The sequence below is a fragment of the Ambystoma mexicanum genome, chromosome 1p, assembly GCF_040938575.1.
Source record: "Ambystoma mexicanum isolate Mex_15411 chromosome 1p, UKY_AmexF1_1, whole genome shotgun sequence".
NCBI lineage: Eukaryota > Metazoa > Chordata > Amphibia > Caudata > Ambystomatidae > Ambystoma > Ambystoma mexicanum.
The window spans coordinates 162,626,060-162,643,905 of record NC_090921.1 but is presented as its reverse complement, the minus strand read 5'-3'; the positions used below and the strand labels follow the sequence as shown (position 1 = coordinate 162,643,905).

Here is a 17,846-nt window from a genome sequence, read left to right as displayed (position 1 = left end):
CACAATGTTAATTCTATGAACAAACTCTTCCTGTTACTAACACAGCCAGTTCTGAAAGCACAACTAACCCAGCCAGCTCTAAAGGCACAATGTTAATCTTGTTACTCTTCCTGTTATTAAACTAGCCAGTCCTGACACGTATGCACTGTGCAGTCCAAGGTGGTCACTGTGTACGCTGGTCTCCTCAAAGCTCCCAACTGTCGCGCTGACTAGGTGTGGATAGTTTCTCAGTTTCAGGAGGGACTCCCCAGGTCCACCCCCCACTGTCCGGGCCATAGCACCACATGCTTAAGATCCCACGCATGGTGGGGGAGCCCTCGCTGGGTCAGCCCTGCCCAGCCCCCCCGGGATCAACAAGGTCTGTAGGCGTTGCTCGGTGTATCGGAGACATAGTGGTTGCAGTGCGGCGGTAGCTGGCTCTTAGTTATTGTGTAGTTCAGCACCAGTCCCTGATCTGAGCAGTGGAACAGGAGAGGTTATCAGTCACCTCGTAGTTGATTTTGAGCCGGTCTCTCCGTGTACAGTAGTGCATTCACTGTCTATTCCAAGGCTGGTAGGGGGGAGGGGTTATGGAAGGTGTTGTCTGCTATGCAGGTGAGTTGGTGGCAATTAATTGTCTGGCATGCAGAGGAGAAGCTCCCCGCCACTGTATGCAGTTGTATTGTGGTAGCCCTCCCCCACCCCTCCCAGACGAGCCCTGCGCAGGTATGGCCAGCTGACGAGTCCACTCATGAGATGGGGAAGGGTCGCGCCCACAGTAGCCCCCAGGTCTCGGAGGTGCAGGGATTGTGCAATGTAGACCTGGCAGTTTCACCCTTCGAGACGGGGTTGGTTGCGTGCACGCGTAGTCAGACTCTGGGCGTGGAGAAGGGGGAGTTCCACCGGTCTAGGGCCCGACGCGGGGGTACATTTTCCGCAGCAGTTGGTTGCTGTGATATTGATGTGAGATGCGCCTCTTAGGGGTCACAAAGACTGTTGTTGCGGCGAGATGAGTTGGGCTCCGGCTGTATCTGCGTCATGTTGCATTGCATCAGGGGCTCTGGAGAATGATGCGACCAGAGGAGCTCCAATCCACACAGGATATCGGCGCGTCACAATGCCCCCCTCATCCGACCCCACCCCTTCCGGTGTAACCGGCGGCTGTGCCGTCCCTTTTAGGTGTTATGGGCCACGCAGAGATTCATCTCAGATGCTGGGATCGCAGGGGGCATTCGATGGCCTGACGGACACCGCCGGGGGGGGGGCACCACAGGCACAGGTGAGCTCCAGTCTGTTTATGAGGCCCCCGGGTGATTGCGTCCTGGTCCGGGCCGCCCCGCCTCAGCCGTGGACCACGTGGATTATGTGGCACGTCCGCCCACAGTCGGGCCAGGCTCCTCTGCGTGGACCGCGGCAGAGTATGTATGCAGTACCTTTTGGGACCACTACACACAACTAGGACTACAGGTGTAAGCAAAACCAACCTTTGGTATAATTCTGTACCACACAGTTTGGTTTTGGTAGCGAGCTGAGCATCCAGGCTTATCTCAAGAGGGAATGTGAGCTTGTAAGGGTGTTAAACAAAGGTCTACAATGACAAGTATTCAGAGACACTTCTACTCCAGGTTTCTTGATAAAAACACTTATTCATTTATTACACAATCATTTATGAAGTATTCACTAAACAAGGCAGCCAATATCACACAAAGATTATACTACAGTACTGATTGCTAAGCAGTTGAGCTCCCTTGAAGTAGGAGCAAAAAAGCATACGTTAATAAAACGAATATTAGTTATTCTTAAACAGTGCAAATAGTTTGAGTTCACCAGAGGAGTTGATTCAATGAAATGGGTAGCCCAAAGTCAATGGGCTAGTGTCTTGTATAAGTAAAAACGGTTCTGGTATTTAAAACGGAAAAGTCTTTGCCACGGTTCTTAGCAGTAGTTCACGGAAGAAAGGTTCATATGTCGGATAACAAGCTGACTAGGCCTGCACGTTGCCAAGGTTCCACAAACTTTCGCGGTGAGGGGTAAGTTCTCTCGGTCAGGTTTTCACTGTACCTTATATTGAAAAAAAAGATGCAGCTGAAGACTTCTGTTCCTGCAGATCTCGCTGTTCCTGAGCCTCAGTCGTGGGGACAAGAGTGAGGACGCCAAAGGACTCTTGCACGTGGACGGGTCACAAAGCTGGCAAATAGTCAAATCTTTGATTCCGGTTGCTGTTCTTCAAGCACACAAGCTGGTGTCCTCCCCCCCCCCCCCCCCCCCCCCCCTGGTTAATCCTAACCAGCTCAGAAAATGGTATCCAAGTGGCTTACGAGTTGATTGGTTCCACCAACTCAAAGGAAGAAGTTGTCCTTGAAGGGCTTCTTTGTTGAGATGAACCTGCAGCTGGGCTCCACCGGGCAGACCAACGGTCCAGTGAGTTGCAGCAGCCGTCCTGTTCCAGCTAGTCTTCGGTCCTTTCGTTCCAGTGGTAGACTCTGCCTTCCAAGCCAAGAGACCCACCTTTTTAAAACAGTTTTCCCCCATTCATTCGTCTAGCTGCCACTCACCCAGGTTGGCTGTCCTTGCCGGACAGTCAGCCAGCCAATTACGTCAGAGTGCATTTGGGTCTCCTAGGAGACTAAGCCTAGGGAGTTTCAAACACCGCCCCTCACTTCCTGCCCACCCCAGCCACTCGAGCGCCAGAGGCCAAAGGCATAGCAACAAAGGGACCAAACGTAGTTTGACGCTCAGACAAACTATAGAAGGACCTTTCCAAAAAGAAATGGCAAAAAAAGACCAGGACCTGTTTAAACAAAGGGGGCTTAGGCGCCATCTTGAAAAACATGGCTCCCGCGATTTTTAGCTACTGGTGTTCGCGGTCGGGAAAAATCATGGTAGTTCGTTGTAAAACCACTGTCACCAGCCATTTTGATAGGAAAGGGTAGCATTTGAGTGTTACATGAGTTTCTAGACATAGGGGATACTAGGTAACCCCTCCAGCACTCTATTGTTAGTGTGTGCTGGGTCTAGGAATTTAAAGACTAGTAAAGTCAATTTAACTTTACATTTTCTGGGAAACAGTTTATCCCAGAGAATGTATTTAAACCTTGGGCCAGCCTAAAAAGCTTTCCTGTGTCACTGCACTGATGGTGATGTGTAACACACATGAAAAGATGATGCCTATGGAGTTGTCTCAAACTCCATAATCAAAGAACAAAAGAGTAAAACACACATCAAAATACATGAGGGTGGGGATAAAAGGCTTACACTCTCCAGGTAAAAAAATCATGTCCTCAAAATCCATCAAAGTTGCTGGGGGTCTCTAAGGTGAAGGGAATTAGCACATTTATGAGAATTCTCCCTACCACTCGTCCTCCCTCCCTAAAATCCCCAGACTAAGGGACAGGAGGATTTAATCCACCCCTGGATTAATCTCCTTACTCCACTTGGTCATACATTCTGGAGAGACCATCAGCATTATGGTGACTACACCCTGACCTGTGTTCAATGGTAAAATCAAACCCCTGTAGGCTGATTGACCATCTTAACAATTTATGATTTTCCATCTGCGTTAACCATCTCAAGGGTTGGTGGTCTGTCTGAATCACAAAAGTAGATCCATACAAGTATGGTCTAAACTTCTTCAGAGATCACACAATGGCAAAACACTCTTGTTCTATGGTTGCCACCTTGTCTCAGGTTCCTTCAGCTTCCTGCTGATGAAGCGCATTGGGTGTTCCCTACCTTTCTCATCCAGCTGACTCAGAACTGCACCTATACCTGTATTGGAAGCATCTGTTTGCACAATGAAGGTTTGGCTGTAGTTCAGTTGCTGGGGGTCTCTAAGATCTCTAAGGTGAAGGGAATTACCACATTTATGTGAATTCTCCCTAACGCCGCCACGGGTCGGCCACCCAGTCTCCGGTTTCTCGTTGTAGTCGCCCGTCAGTTCTCGAGAGATCAGCTATTCCCCAAGGAGCGGCCAGGCAGGACACCCCTCCGCTCTCTCCACAGACAGGGACCAGGCTGGGGCCGAGACGAGTGGTCCCCATGCAGGACTCCAAGCACTGCCTGCTGTCCACACTCGGGCTCGGTGGATCCACCCCCTGCCCCCCCCACCTCGCCTCCAGGGGCTGCGGCGAGGCCTTGCTGGCAGCGTCCCGCACTGCTCTCAAAGTGCACGGCTAGGCGGAGATGATAGGTTCAATAGGTGCCCCTGTATTTGCTAATCATGTGACCTGGCTCCAGGGGGTGAGCAGGGCCCCGATGCAGAGGATATTGATGAGGATTATGGTGCCGGAGCCTTTCAGGCAGCGGCCACCTTGCAAGCCGCGCAACAGCACCCCCTTGGTCGCCAAGCCGCCTTCCTGCGGGTCTGGCTCCTTAGGTTTCTTCCAGGATCTCTCTGGGTGCAGGGGTCCTTGTTGGGCAGAATTTTCATGTTTGTGCTAATTCCCTTCAAGAGACCCCCAGCTCTTTTGCTGGATTTAGGACTTTTTAGCTGTGATTGACAGCCTAGGCTGTGCATGAATCGGAAAAACCCATTAAAAGGCAAGGGTTTTGGAACTAGAGGCAGTCGACCACTCGGAGAAATGCTGATACCGTGAACAAAGCTTGCTGCATCCTCCTGATTCTTTGAATTGCCAGGTGATGCCCAGCTGCTGTTCTGAATTCCTTTTTCACCTCGACAGAAGCTCCGGACAGAACGACTTCTCCCCTTGGGTTAGTGGGACCAACTGACCCCGAGCCGAACTCCACTGGACCACTATCCCCAACTTGCTGTGCTTCTCCGTCGCTTCGTAAGCCCAATGCCAGGGGTGTAGAGTGTCCGTAGTAGAGTGCAATGTCTGCCGCGGAATGAATCCGGCCTGAGGCTCCAGGAGACTCCTAAGGACCATCCCGAAGCAGGACCTCCAGATCCAGAATCCCCTCACCAGATTGTAGGACTGAGGGATTGAAGAGAGCCCAACTGGTGTCAGAGATCCGGTTTGGTGCTGTTTGCTAAGCGCTGAAACCGCGACGTGCCGCTGAACGGTAAAGAGCCCATAGCTGCCGACGACCTACCGAGTACTGCCACAGGAGCCCACCACACCCTCCCTCTTGTCCCAGCTTGTGACCTTACAAGTGATTTTTCTAAAACTCTCTAACTTTGTCCAAGACTTTGATCCAAGAAGTGCATCAGATCCATAGACTGTGTCCCAAATGACTTTGGCTGTCCTGGCTCCCTGAAGGCACTCTTCTAGACCATTGACTTTGATACTTTCTGTCCCTAATAGGTGGTAGCTTGTTGTATACTGTAACTGCTGGGAAAGGCGTATCTAGACTTCATTGGAGGATTTCGCTGTTCTCACATGTACTGAGAAACTGTAACCTTTTTTCTTTCCCTAACCTTTCCTTTCTGCAACCTCAGAATCAACAAAGCACTAGTGATATATACATGCCATTACTGTCCTTTTGATTGAAGTCACCTCAGGTTGTAGGAAGTGTGTATGAAGCATATCCAAAGATTATCCACTAACACTTTTTGATTCTCAAAAGAATTTAAAAGTATATTTACAGTGTTGCAACAAATTGCCCTTTTAAAAATTGATGTTAAATAAATATTTATAACTGAAATCTTGAGTGTAAGAGTTACTGGGTTACGTGTATTGACGGGTTTCATTCATACAGCTCTACAGCTAACATTTACCCCTCTTGAGATGAGCCTGGCTGCTCAGTCACACTACCAACTTGTGTAGTACAGAACTATACCAAAAGGTGGGTTACCTAATACCAGGCAGGTAAGTGTTGTGTAGTCTCACCCAGTGTGACTGCACCAATTCTTACCTAACGGTTCTTTCTTATCCAAAAAGCCAGCTAAGAGCAGCAGCCCCCACTAGCCAATGACAGACCTGTCCCACACAAACACCCTAGTAGTGTTCCAATCAGGACCACTGGCTGCAAAACTCATTCATTCCACCCAGACACACTGGCACCAGTATGTCGATTAGGACCAGACAGTCCCAGCCCACTTCCTGGAAGCAAACACACAGCCCTCCAGTAGCCTGCCAAAAGCCTCTACTTTCCCGGGCACTAGAAGTCCATATAAGGATTTTCCGGGCCTCACAGGCCAGGAGGAAGGCTAAAAGACAAGATGGCCAAAGGATAAGCGGAAAATCGTGGCATGGTTATGCTTGGCCACTAGCCGCGGTGAGTAGCCAAACACTGTAAATGTGGTAAGGCTAAAATGAAAAGCACCAAAAAAATGGTACCCAAGTCATTGCTGCCACTGGCTTGTCCATTTAGCACACCTAGAGTAACCAGAAATCCTCTCCGTGTAAGTCTAGGGTAAAACAAAAAATGTACCCTATGCCTTGTACAATGATATAAATGTTGCCACAAGGGATAACCGGTTTCTAAAAGTAGTAACGAAGTAACACGACGAAGGATAACAATGTTGCCTAGTACTAACAGCCAGTTTCCCCCTAACAGATGAGCAACAGGGAGTGTAGTGAAGCTTCAGGCTTCACTGCACTGTAAAAAGAACAGGTCAGATTCAGAAATAAAAGCAAAAGGTGTTGGGGTCCATAGAAATGGAAGAAAAGGTGCAGTAAAGGAATCTGGTTTGTACTGTCTGTCTCACTGGCATGTTTGAGTAAGGTACTGTGAACCACCTTGCTATGTCACTAGCCTGTCCTCCCTGTGTCCTTTGCTCCTTACAGATATCACGCATTGTAGTATGTGCCAAGCATGATATTGGGCTAGTGTGTGTTCAACGTATGCTGGAACTCTGACTGTATATCTCTTGCTCTCTCCAATTTCTTGTTCATAACATTAATGGGTCGTTCATGCTGTCCATCTCTCATTCTGTAGTACGCCCGTCTGGTGGAGATTGTTGGCATGCATGACCTCGGCGTAGGAATCACCCTTGGCGCCCATCAGTCCATTGGGTTCAAGGGCATCCTCCTATTTGGGAACAAGCAACAGAAGGAAAAATACCTGCCTAAGCTGGCCACAGGTGAGCAGGACCTGAAGTTGATGAGGGTGAGCAAGCATGCCGTTACGGGAGAGAAATATTCAGAGGGATAGGAGAGGAAGATAGAGAAGTGGGTGAGGGTTGAGACTGTGCACAGAAAATAGCTGCCAAAGGGAAGAAGTTTGGTAAACATGCACAGGAGATGGCCATAAGAGGATGGGAGGGAATCTGAATCAGAAAAGGGGTTCAAAGGGAGTCCTTGCACCAGGCTGAAGCCTGAAGGGAGACCCTGCAACTGTGGAGATTCTTTATGGGTACAAGGGTGTTGTTGGTAAGAGATTCCCTAAAGAAGGGCTGAGTTTGTTAGTCCCTGATCTCACTCTGTCCTTGATCCCCAGGGGAGACACTTGCGGCCTTCTGCCTAACGGAACCTTCCAGTGGCTCGGATGCCGCCTCCATCAAAACCACAGCAGTGAAGAGCGACTGCGGCAAGTTCTACACCATGAATGGAGGCAAGCTCTGGATCAGGTGAGTAGCCGCTGGTGACTTGCGCTCCTGGGTAGGCAGGATAAGCGCAACATATAACTACACTACACTACACTGCACGGGCACACTCCTCTTGCACATTACACCTCAGAATCACTAGTTGGACTTCAAGGGGAAGTTCTCTCATAAATTCCAATTAATCTTACCTTCCATTTTCACAAATGTACACATGCTTAACTCGCAGGTCAGAAACCGCCATCTTGTGATAATCTCATCAGTTGATCCATCGCCCTAAGTTCAAGTGCAACACGGCAGTAAATCAGATCACCTGCCCCTCAAGTTAACAGTGACATGTCAAAAAGATACGCTCCACCTATTCTAATGATGTTCGTTGACCACGTAGCTAAACATACCCTGTCATCTATGTCCTCACGGCACCTAATGCAAATCCAGAAAGATCAACAAACACATCCACACACAGTGTAAAAATTCACTTTCTTTTCATAAAACGAAGAAAACTTTAAAGAAAATATAAATAATGAAACAAGTCATATTTTTAACATGAAGCTCAAAATAGAAGATTATACCCATGGAAACATTGAAAACGTATGCGACTAAAAGTGATTACCATAAAACATTTACTACATGGCATGCTTCCAATGTATTCCTAAACTGTCAACTTCCATCAAATCTTGCCAATTGCCTTATCGATACATTAATCCCTGTATTTTCATCGTGCAATCCAAGTTCCGAGTGGTTAAATTTAATCTGCTTATGTTCCATGTTAGGCAAGATTTGGAGCAGTACCCTTTGGGTGCACTACAACAACCTTGGCCCCCAGGCAATAGGAACCCAACCTTTGGTAGAAGTCTGTACTACACAGATTGATAGTGTGGCTGAGCAGCCAGGCTATCTCAAGAGGGGTCAATGTGCGCAATAGGGTGGTTACACAGAGATTCACAGTGACAAGTATCCAAATAAACACTTACACTCAAGGTTTCTTGATTAAACAACTATTAATTTATTTACCAGTCAGTTTGACTAAGCCTTCTTCAGAAGGGGCACTATAATAGTAACCCACAAATACACTCCAAATACACACGCTTAGTTTCTCTAAATCAGCAACTACCCATTTGGGATGGCACATAGACGCTTCCTACACCCTCAGATGACTTGCATCACTAGGACACTCTGGACATTAATATATCACTGATACATTTAGAGCAATACTGAAGTTGGTGTCAAAGAAAAGAGGTTTCAGAAAAAGACGAGATCACATAAATATTCTGTAGCAGGTAAGTACTTTTGAACACCCCAAGTGCAAAGTAAGTTGACCCTTTCACGGAAGGAAGGTAAAACGCACACCATCGGAGGAGAGCAGAGTCATTCAGGGAGCCAGGCCAGCCAATGTCAATTGGACAAAAGTCTAGGTGAGCTAAAGCGCTTCTTGCAGGTAAGTGAAAGTCTTGCACAATGTTTTAGAGGTCTTTGTAGAAAAGGTATAATCAGTGTAGGGCCAAAGGGAGGCTTGTGAGAAGTAGAAGATGCAAGCAACCCTACAGGGGCAACCAAGACCAATCTCGAGATCAAGTAAGGCTACAAGAGTGATGCACTCCATTTGGTGTTCCTCTTCCTGGCACTTCGGTTCCAGCAGCAGCAGCAGCAGTGGAAGTACAGCCAGCTCCGAGAGTTCAAACGAGTTCACTTTGGAGTTGATTGGTCCAACCAACTAAAGGCGAGAAGTCGTCCTTGCAGGGCTTCTCTAGTCAAGGTGAATTCAGGGCTTCAGCAGGGCTTCACCGGGCAAACCAACGGTCCAGGAGTTGCAGCAAGTGTCTTCCAAGTTCTTCTTCGGATTCCTTCGTCCAGTGGTTGCCTTCTGTCAATCACACAGCAGGGTGGCTGTCCTTGCCGGGTAGCCAACCGGTCAATCACCTTTTGGGTGCATTCCTGTAACCAAGGGGATTAAGCACAGGGAGTTTAGGGCGCGTCCATCACTTCATGCCCCTGCCTGACATACTGAACCCTTAGGCGGGCTTCACTCGTGAATCCCACCAAAGACAAAACAAACAAAGGGACCAGACCTGGTTTGGCGCACAGTGTAAATCTCAAGAAGGACCTTTCTAGCAAGAAATGGTGAAAAAAGACGACCGGGCCATTTTGACAATGGGTACCCAAGGGTGTTTTACTGCAGTTGCGAACGCAGCCCGTGGTAACAACTCCCAATGGTAGTTAAAAGTATACCACTGACACCAGCCATTAATTGTAGAAAGGGTAACATAAAATTGTTACATGAGAAGCTAGACAAAGGGGATACTAAGTAACCCCTCCAGCACCCTACTGTAAGATAGTGTGTGCAAATGTAAGTAATGTCCATTTCACTTTACTGTTCTTGGAAACAGTAGTTTATCCAAGAGAAGGTATTTAAACCTTTGGGAAATCTGAAAGACTTCCCTGTGCCCACTGCACGGAAGGTGCCATGTGTCACAATGTAAAAAGATGCCTATGGAACAGAGTTTTTGGGGGTCTTTAAGGTATAGAGGAATTAACACATTTCTGAGAATTCCCCCTAACATTCCATCTCCAATGTTTGATTGATTTGTCAGACCAAAGGACTCCTTTTGCTTTGAAATGCTAAACTTTGCGATCAGCGCGTATACCTACCATAAAGACTGGTGAAGTGGATGATCTCTCAAACAGCTTTTTAAGATGAGTAACAGTACCCTCCAGATAGATGGTGATGCAGATTCATACTCGTACATCAAATAACTGAATAGTTGAGCAAAGGGAGTCCGTTTTAATAACAAGTTCATAAAATGGGGAGCACAACAAACATCAGCAACCGCTTGATCTTCTCGCTCTCTTCACTTTTAGAAAAAACACAATATTTATAGCAAAAATTCGTCATTGCTGACGTACAACCTGCGCACATACTAACTTAAAACCTAACATGCAATGTGATTGGTTATAGGAAGGTAACTTAACATAAGGAACTATATCTGTATTTGGTAACGGGTAGAGGGGATTGGATAATAAATGTCAGGTGGGGCATCTAAGCCCTCCCTTCAAAATGGCCACTATGAACGTCACAAAAAATACAATGTCCCATTGGCTCCACTCACTATAGGACCCTAGATTACACAGTCCACTATGTTTGGGTTGGCATCAACCCCACTGCTACTTTTCCACCTATGTCTAGCAGCATGCAGAAAGAACATCTAGGTGCAGAGAAGTTTGTCTGCACCCCAGCTAGCTTCCCACCAATTATGCTACAATCAATCATCACCTCGGTGGTCATGTGTCAATTACTGCTTTGTAGTTTGGCCTTGTGTCTGTTCTGTATTCTGAGAACTTTCAAGGAGTATGATCATGGCGGGGATCCATGCGTAGGTGTGAAAGTCTCCTTCCAGCTTGCCTTGGTCACGTGACTGGACACCGTGAAAGGACTGTCTTTTTTGTATATTTGATTTAATTCTACCAGTCTTCTGACGTCTGTGGCTTATCTTGACCTTTCTGAAAAGGAGCCTCTGTTCTCTTCTCTCCTTAATTGTATACAGTGTTAGCTTATTCCAGCCATAAAAGACCTTGGTTTCTTGGCATGGTCATCCTTAGCTGAGTTTTGCTCTGTCTTGATTCTCAATTTTCTTGCTGCGACGCACTCCATCTGAGGCCTTTTGGAACCTTTGTTCGATTCTGCTTATGTGCGTAGTGGACTTAGATTCATGCATAAAGTGCTTCTTGGGGTATAAACTTGTAAACGCTGGCGCTTGCAGCAATCCATCAACTATAAAGAATAAGCAAGCTTCACAATTTCTTTGCTTCTTGCAGTTACTTGCATCTGTACACGTTTAAACTAACTATCTTCATCATGTATGTGGCATAAGTTTCTTCATTTTGACATCACCTTCTTCACCTTAGGCTCAAGATGTCATTTATCCATGGTATTCTGTCTTTTTGTCAGTATTCTCGGGTCATTATATCTTCTATATGTGCATCAGTCCGATTTTCTTATGATGTCGCCATTCATTTTCCTTCATTATCATCTTTGCTTCTTCAGGTATTTTATTCAAAAAACCGTCATATTGTTTAGGATGTAGGAATGGCTTCTTTAAAAGATACCTTACTGTCCAGGTTTTCTTAGGTGTCTGTATGTTAACAGGTGCTGTCATCCTGATAGGTACTGGGCAAAGCCCATGTGCTGCTCTCTGCTGATTTAACTGTTTATCATACGTCCCATACTTTGGTGTGAATCCAATAGGTAATGGGAGGGGGGAAACTGGAGTGGGGAGGATACTGGACACTTCCTCTTCACTGGCCTGTTGCTCCGTATCACTCAGTGAAAATAGATAAACTGGTGCCAGACGATTGTTCCAAAATAGGAATATTACGGTTCGTTATTGATGATTGTTTGGCTTTGGTTAAAAAAAATAAGTCCACAGGAAGCTTGAATCTATGAAAAACGCCGCATATCCCAAAGATGTAGCGAAATTTGTAAAGGCAAAAATATATTTCAGTACTCATTTACAAAAATAATATACACAGTACATGCATGTTAAATAACAATGTCTATTCTTTGCACCAACTTGAACATCAGTGGCACATCGTTAATCAAGCATACAGCACACTTGCAAACATCAGTTGCATAAATATTATGTAAAGGTTTCCTTATATTTTGCAAATTTTCCTTATTAATAGAAATTTCACTTTCTTATGTTGGGTTTCATTATAGTGAATCTTATCAATTCTTTGTGGTTATTTACCACATTGTGTCCTTAAAATTGTTAATACGAGGGGGGTGCTGTTGAGCAGCCGACAAGATGGCCGCCTAGCTACGGAGCTCTGAGACCCACACATCTACATCGGCGGACAACGGCGTAATCCGCACATCTCCAACCCAGATAACCGCACCAGATAACTCCCCTAGCTGCGGGGCACATACTGTGAAAAATCCGCTGCCTGGGAATCAGCTGCTGCCGAGATACGACCGACTGCGCCAGCCGGCCCTGTTTGGCCTTTGGGCCTGCCTCCTGGTACCTCGGAGAGCGGGGCGCTGTGGCATCTGTGTGCGCCGCCGCCGGGCCAGGGGCTGAGATCTGTGGAGGGGCCTCCTGGCGTGCAGCCGCCACGGGGCGGAGACCGTGCTGCCACCCTGGGACAGCGACGGGTGCTTCTTCTGGTCTGCCGCCGCGAGGTCCGCCGACCACGGGCGGAGGAGGTGAGTGCCTTGGGGGCAGGTTGCGCGCTGCCAACCATCCGCTGGCTCGCCGGAGCTCCGGTGGGCCCCGCTCCATCGTTGAGGCGACTGCGGCTCGCTCCCGCCTTCCCCCCTCCACCTCGACATTACCTGCTGTTCCCCCTCTGGGCGCGGCGGCGGTCTGCGACGTCCCGCGCCTGTACCCGGATCTTCGGGTGGTGCTGGCCGCGGCCCCCCACTGCCTTGTCGGCGACTGCCGTTCTCTGGGTCTGCTTGCTGCAGCGGTGGCTGCTCCCCGATCCTAACGCCACCGGAGGCGGCGAGGACCGCTGCTGCATGAGTCTCCCCAGCCCTTCCTCACTTGCGGGCTGGGAGAACCATGTGAACAATTCAAGGGTGGTGCAGCTGACACTTGCGGGCTGCTCCGCGCAGCTGCTCCTCACGGCGTGAGACTCCTTTAATCCACCTATGGGACATATGCAGCCAGGGAGCTAAAACAGCACTATAAACTATGAGGCGGAGGGCACCCTTCATTATTAGTGCCTACAACTGGTAGCAAGAACGACACTATGCCCAGGAGGGCCCCACACTCGCCCCATTCATTGAACTTACCCAAATGAGCCTCAACGCCACCTGGGTTCTGGCTACTCTGGAGCCCATCGAACCTCTCTCCAACCATCTCTGCCGACTGTACCTGAAGCGGTCACGGTGCTCCTGCTAACCCCACGTTCATACTGCCCCCCCCGCCCCAGCCAACCCCTCTCCACTGCGTACCCACTACTACTGGCCACCCCTGCGCTGGCCTTTGTCTACGGGTTGGGGTAATACTCGCATTACTAGGCGCTTAAGCTACACGCCAAAACTACTGGTCAGCTGCCGCCCCCACTTCTGCACTCCTGTACTGAGTCCACTACCAGTCTGCCCATCTGAGACAGCAATGTCGAACAGAGCACGAGGAGCGAACAAGGTAGGCGCCATGGACAAGTTCACTAAGGCAGCACCCAGGTCAGACCAGGCGTCGTCCTCCATGGTGCAAGAAGATGGCGATGCCCTGCCGGATCCACCTCTGCCTGACTTAACTGTAATGATAGTCTATGGCCAAAAACTTTGCAGCCTTGCATGAAAAACTGGACGATATAAACGCTAACGTAGCCTCCCTCAGAGCCAAACTGGATCAACATGGTGCAAAAATCACGGAGGCAGAGCAAAGAATAGGAGCCAACAAGGATAATGTTCACACCTTACAGGGCACAGTCGCAGAGCTTGTCCGAGATATGAAACGGGTCAAAGCCAAGTGTGATGACCTTGAATCGAGGTCACGGAGAAACAATATACGCATAGTGGGGGTTCCCGAAATGGCTCTAAAAGGTCGCATGGAACTAGCGGTCAAACAACTCCTTAAGGACCTACTTGGCAACCCAGAGCCATCGCCATTCTTCACCGTGGAAAGAGCACATCGCTCCCTAGCACCCCGACCCAAAACTGGCGACTTTCCCAGACCAATAATTGCAAAACTGCTAAGCTACAAAGACAGAGACCATATACTCCGCTTGGCCAGAGAAAAAGGGGAACTAAGGCTGGACTCACAAACCATTAGAATTTTCCCTGACTTTTCTGTGTGAGTGCAGATGGAACGTCATCAATTTGGAGGAGTCAAAAAGATGCTGAGAGAGAAGAAATGGAGTATGCAATGCTCTTCCCGGCTCGCCTAAAGTTTACCCATCGTAACAAGATTTCTGATGTTTGTAAACCCAAGGCTGCATGACCTTACTATGGACTTTATCAGCTATGCCTCTTCCAACTGGTCTCGAACCTCGTCACCTCAGCATATCAGTTGAGGACCAGACCACTCCAACAATGGCTTGGTTCTCATGACCTAAGTACATGCCTTCCTTGTAACCCTATGTTTCATCAGCCATGTAAAATATTTATGATGTACCATCATAACATGTGTTAACAAATGTGGGTTGTCGGCAGCGGTAGCCCCCCACTGCAGTTGCAATGCCTTCTGAGGCGAAGTGTTTATGGTTGAGCCCCCGTTAGGCTGTTAGTCAAGCGTTGCCAAACTGGGAACTGCACGCACTTGGTTGTATTGGGGGAAGGTATTATCACACTGCTAGTTCCTTGAGGGTGGGGGGTGGGAAAGTTGTGGGAATATAAGAAAATCGGCAAGAAAGTGATGACTGGGTCCGAAGTGAGGCGCAACAAGGCCACAGCTGCACATCTCTTGGTAAACAGACACAGATCCTTAAACTCTTACAGTTGGAATGTCCCATAAAATGTCAGCATGGCTATTAAATTGATGACATGGAATATTCGGGGATTGACAAATTTTACAAAGTCCCGTAGGATCACAGCATATGCACAAAGACACAGGATTAAAGTACTCCTGCTGCAGGAGACCCACGCTCAGAAACTCCTAGAGTCCAATCTTGCACTATCCTGGGGCCCCAATAGATTTTATACCCAATTCTCCACTCAATCCAGAGGAGTCCTAACACTCATTCACAAATCGGTGAAATGTAAACTCCATGCATCCCACATTGACACAGAGGGCAGGTATGTGATCCTTCATTGCACCCTGGCTAACGATGAATGCCTACTCGTGAATTCTTATGGCCTTAACACCGACTCCCCCGAATTTATAGATGCTGTGACTGCCATTATCATGAAATATGTAGAAGTTCCCATTATATGGGGTGGGCGTATGAATCTTATACTGGACAATGACATGGACAGGACAACCTCGACTCGTAGGAGCGTGTGCCGAGCCGCCAAACGGCTCCTTACACATATGAATTCCCAGAACTTACATGATGTGTGGAGAACGCTTCATCCCCAGGACAGAGATTACTCCCTCTATTCCACAGTGCACTATAGCTCTTCGCGAATAGACTTGTTGTTATTGTCGGGGTGAAAAGTGGGTAGGGTGTCAGATGTCAAGATACTCACCCGCAAGCTCTCTGATCACTCCCCCGTGCTGCTGCAGATCCAGCTGGGTAACACCTAGACGCCCGATCAGCCTGGCGCTTTAAGTCGGAGGCCTTGTCTGACATCGTCTTCAAAGCTGAGATATAAACACCTTTTTCGAAAACAATAACACGCAAGACACACCTGAGGGGACCCGCTGGGAAGCATTTAAAGTTTACATCAGAGGGATGTGTATCTTGAGGGAGGCTGGGGTTCTTAAAGCCATAAGGCAAGCCCTACACTGCTCCGAAACGAAGCTCAAAATCCTAGAACATGCTTCCGCCCCAAGCCCGGCCACCCTTGCAAAAATTGGAACAGAACTAGAAATGTTTGAATCCCACGCCCTGAGCGACGTGCGTTATTTTGCTTGCCCTGTGGCCGCCCGACGGTACGGCAAGGGTGACAGACCTGGCAGAACCCTGGCTAAACTGGTACGTGCGGAGGGTGGCAGATCCCGGATAGATAGTATTATAGACTAACAAGGCAAACAACATTGGTCCAACCAGCCCATAATTGACATCTTCGCTGGCTTCTATGCCAGGCTCTATGGCCCCCAACCAGAACACAACGCTCAAGATCTAGACAATGTGTTCGAACGCATCCCTATGAGCCTCATCTCCCAGAGTACCAGGGAACAACTTGACGTCCTGTTCACCCTGGAGGAGATAGTCCAGGTGATCTCTGACCTTCCAAAAAATAAGGCTCCGGGTCCCGATGGGCTCACATCTGAGTTCTACCGTGAACATGTCGCTATCCTAGCCCCTATATTGCACAGGGTCTGGACCGAATCCCTTCGATTGGCCACTCTTCCCCCCCCCCCCCCCCCCCCCTCTTTAAGGGAAGCCCTAATCGCCGTTCTCCAAAAACCAGGGAAACCCCCAGATGAATGTGCATCCTATAGGCCCCTATCACTTATCAACACGGAAATGAACATTTTTGCCAAAATAAATGCGAATAGATTCCTCCCATTTATGCCCCATCTGATCCATGCAGACCAAAGTGGATTTGTTCCAGGCCGCTCCACTGCTCTCAACATCCGCCGATTATTCAATATAATGTCCAGAATTGACCTAAAGGCGGACGCAGTGGCAGTCACACTAGACGCCCAGAAGGCATTTGACATGGTTTCCTGGAAATACCCATGGGCCGTACTGGAAAAAATGGGAATAGGTCCGAACATGCTTTCCTACATAAAATTGTTATACACTAACCCAAGGGCCAAGGTGCTTGTTTACTCCATCGTCTCCTCCCCCTTTGTGTTACACAGGGGCACCCGTCAGGGATGTCCGTTCTCCCCCATCCTTTTTGCGCTCGCCATCGAACCCATGGCAGATTACGTTAGGGACAGACATACTTGCAAGGGCATTCGCCTACAGGGCTCGCCGGAAATTATCTCATTGTATGCTGATGACGTACTCCTATATATCCGAGACCCATCCACACATCTCGACCCGATTATCGGAGACCTAACCAAAATAGGAACGTACTCTGGCTTTACCATCAATTATTCTAAATCTGAGCTATTCCCCCTCACTGCGGCAACCCAGCAGCCAACATGTGAATTTCCCCTACGATGGTCCCCGGGAGGCATCAGGTACTTAGGGGTACAAGTTTCACTGACCAAAGCCTCCTTACTGGCTGATAATTACGAGGCAACGGCACAGCACATTGAATCTAAGCTGCTCAAATGGTGCAACCTCCCTCTGTCTCTGGCGGGTAGACTCACTAGTTAAAATGATTGCGGTCTCTAAGCTCCTTTACATCTTTGCTAATGTTCCAGTCTGGCCCGGGAAGCAATATTTTAAGAGACTCCACGCTGTGTGTGCCCAGTTCCTCTGGCATTTTGGGGCAGTCTGCAAAAAGTGGCCACACATGACCCCTCCATACGATAAAGGGGGTTTCTCAGCCCCAGATCTAACCCTATATTGGATTGCGGCACAGACCCATCACGCTTCACATTGGTATGCGCACCTGAACCCACCTCCGCACGTCAAATTGGAGGAACTGGCGGGGGACGGGACTAACATTATGACCCTATTACACCATACGTCCCAGACCAAAGCACCTGCAGACCCCGTGGCCACTACGATTAGAGCATGGAATGATTTTGAACCCGGCACAAGGGCATAGCCCATACTATAAATGGCTACCCTTACGTCAATTCCCAGGTCTCTCCCCCACACAAGATCATCATTTTATCCAACACTGGGAAGCCCTGGGATACCGAGCACTTGCAGACCTATACCCAGATGGTAAATTAATCACCCCCCAAAC

At 48.4% G+C, this 17,846-nt stretch overlaps 1 protein-coding gene across 2 annotated transcripts in view; it reads left to right on the top strand.

Moving 5' to 3' along the window:
* The window catches only part of ACADVL (acyl-CoA dehydrogenase very long chain), a 425,803-nt gene that overhangs the window by 161,782 nt on the left and 246,175 nt on the right, over positions 1-17,846 (top strand). For both annotated transcript variants that reach the window (XM_069645887.1, XM_069645896.1), the window contains 2 exons: positions 6,820-6,964; positions 7,321-7,450. In XM_069645887.1, the coding sequence (XP_069501988.1) occupies positions 6,820-6,964; positions 7,321-7,450 (275 nt within the window). The remainder of the gene's footprint in view (positions 1-6,819; positions 6,965-7,320; positions 7,451-17,846) is intronic.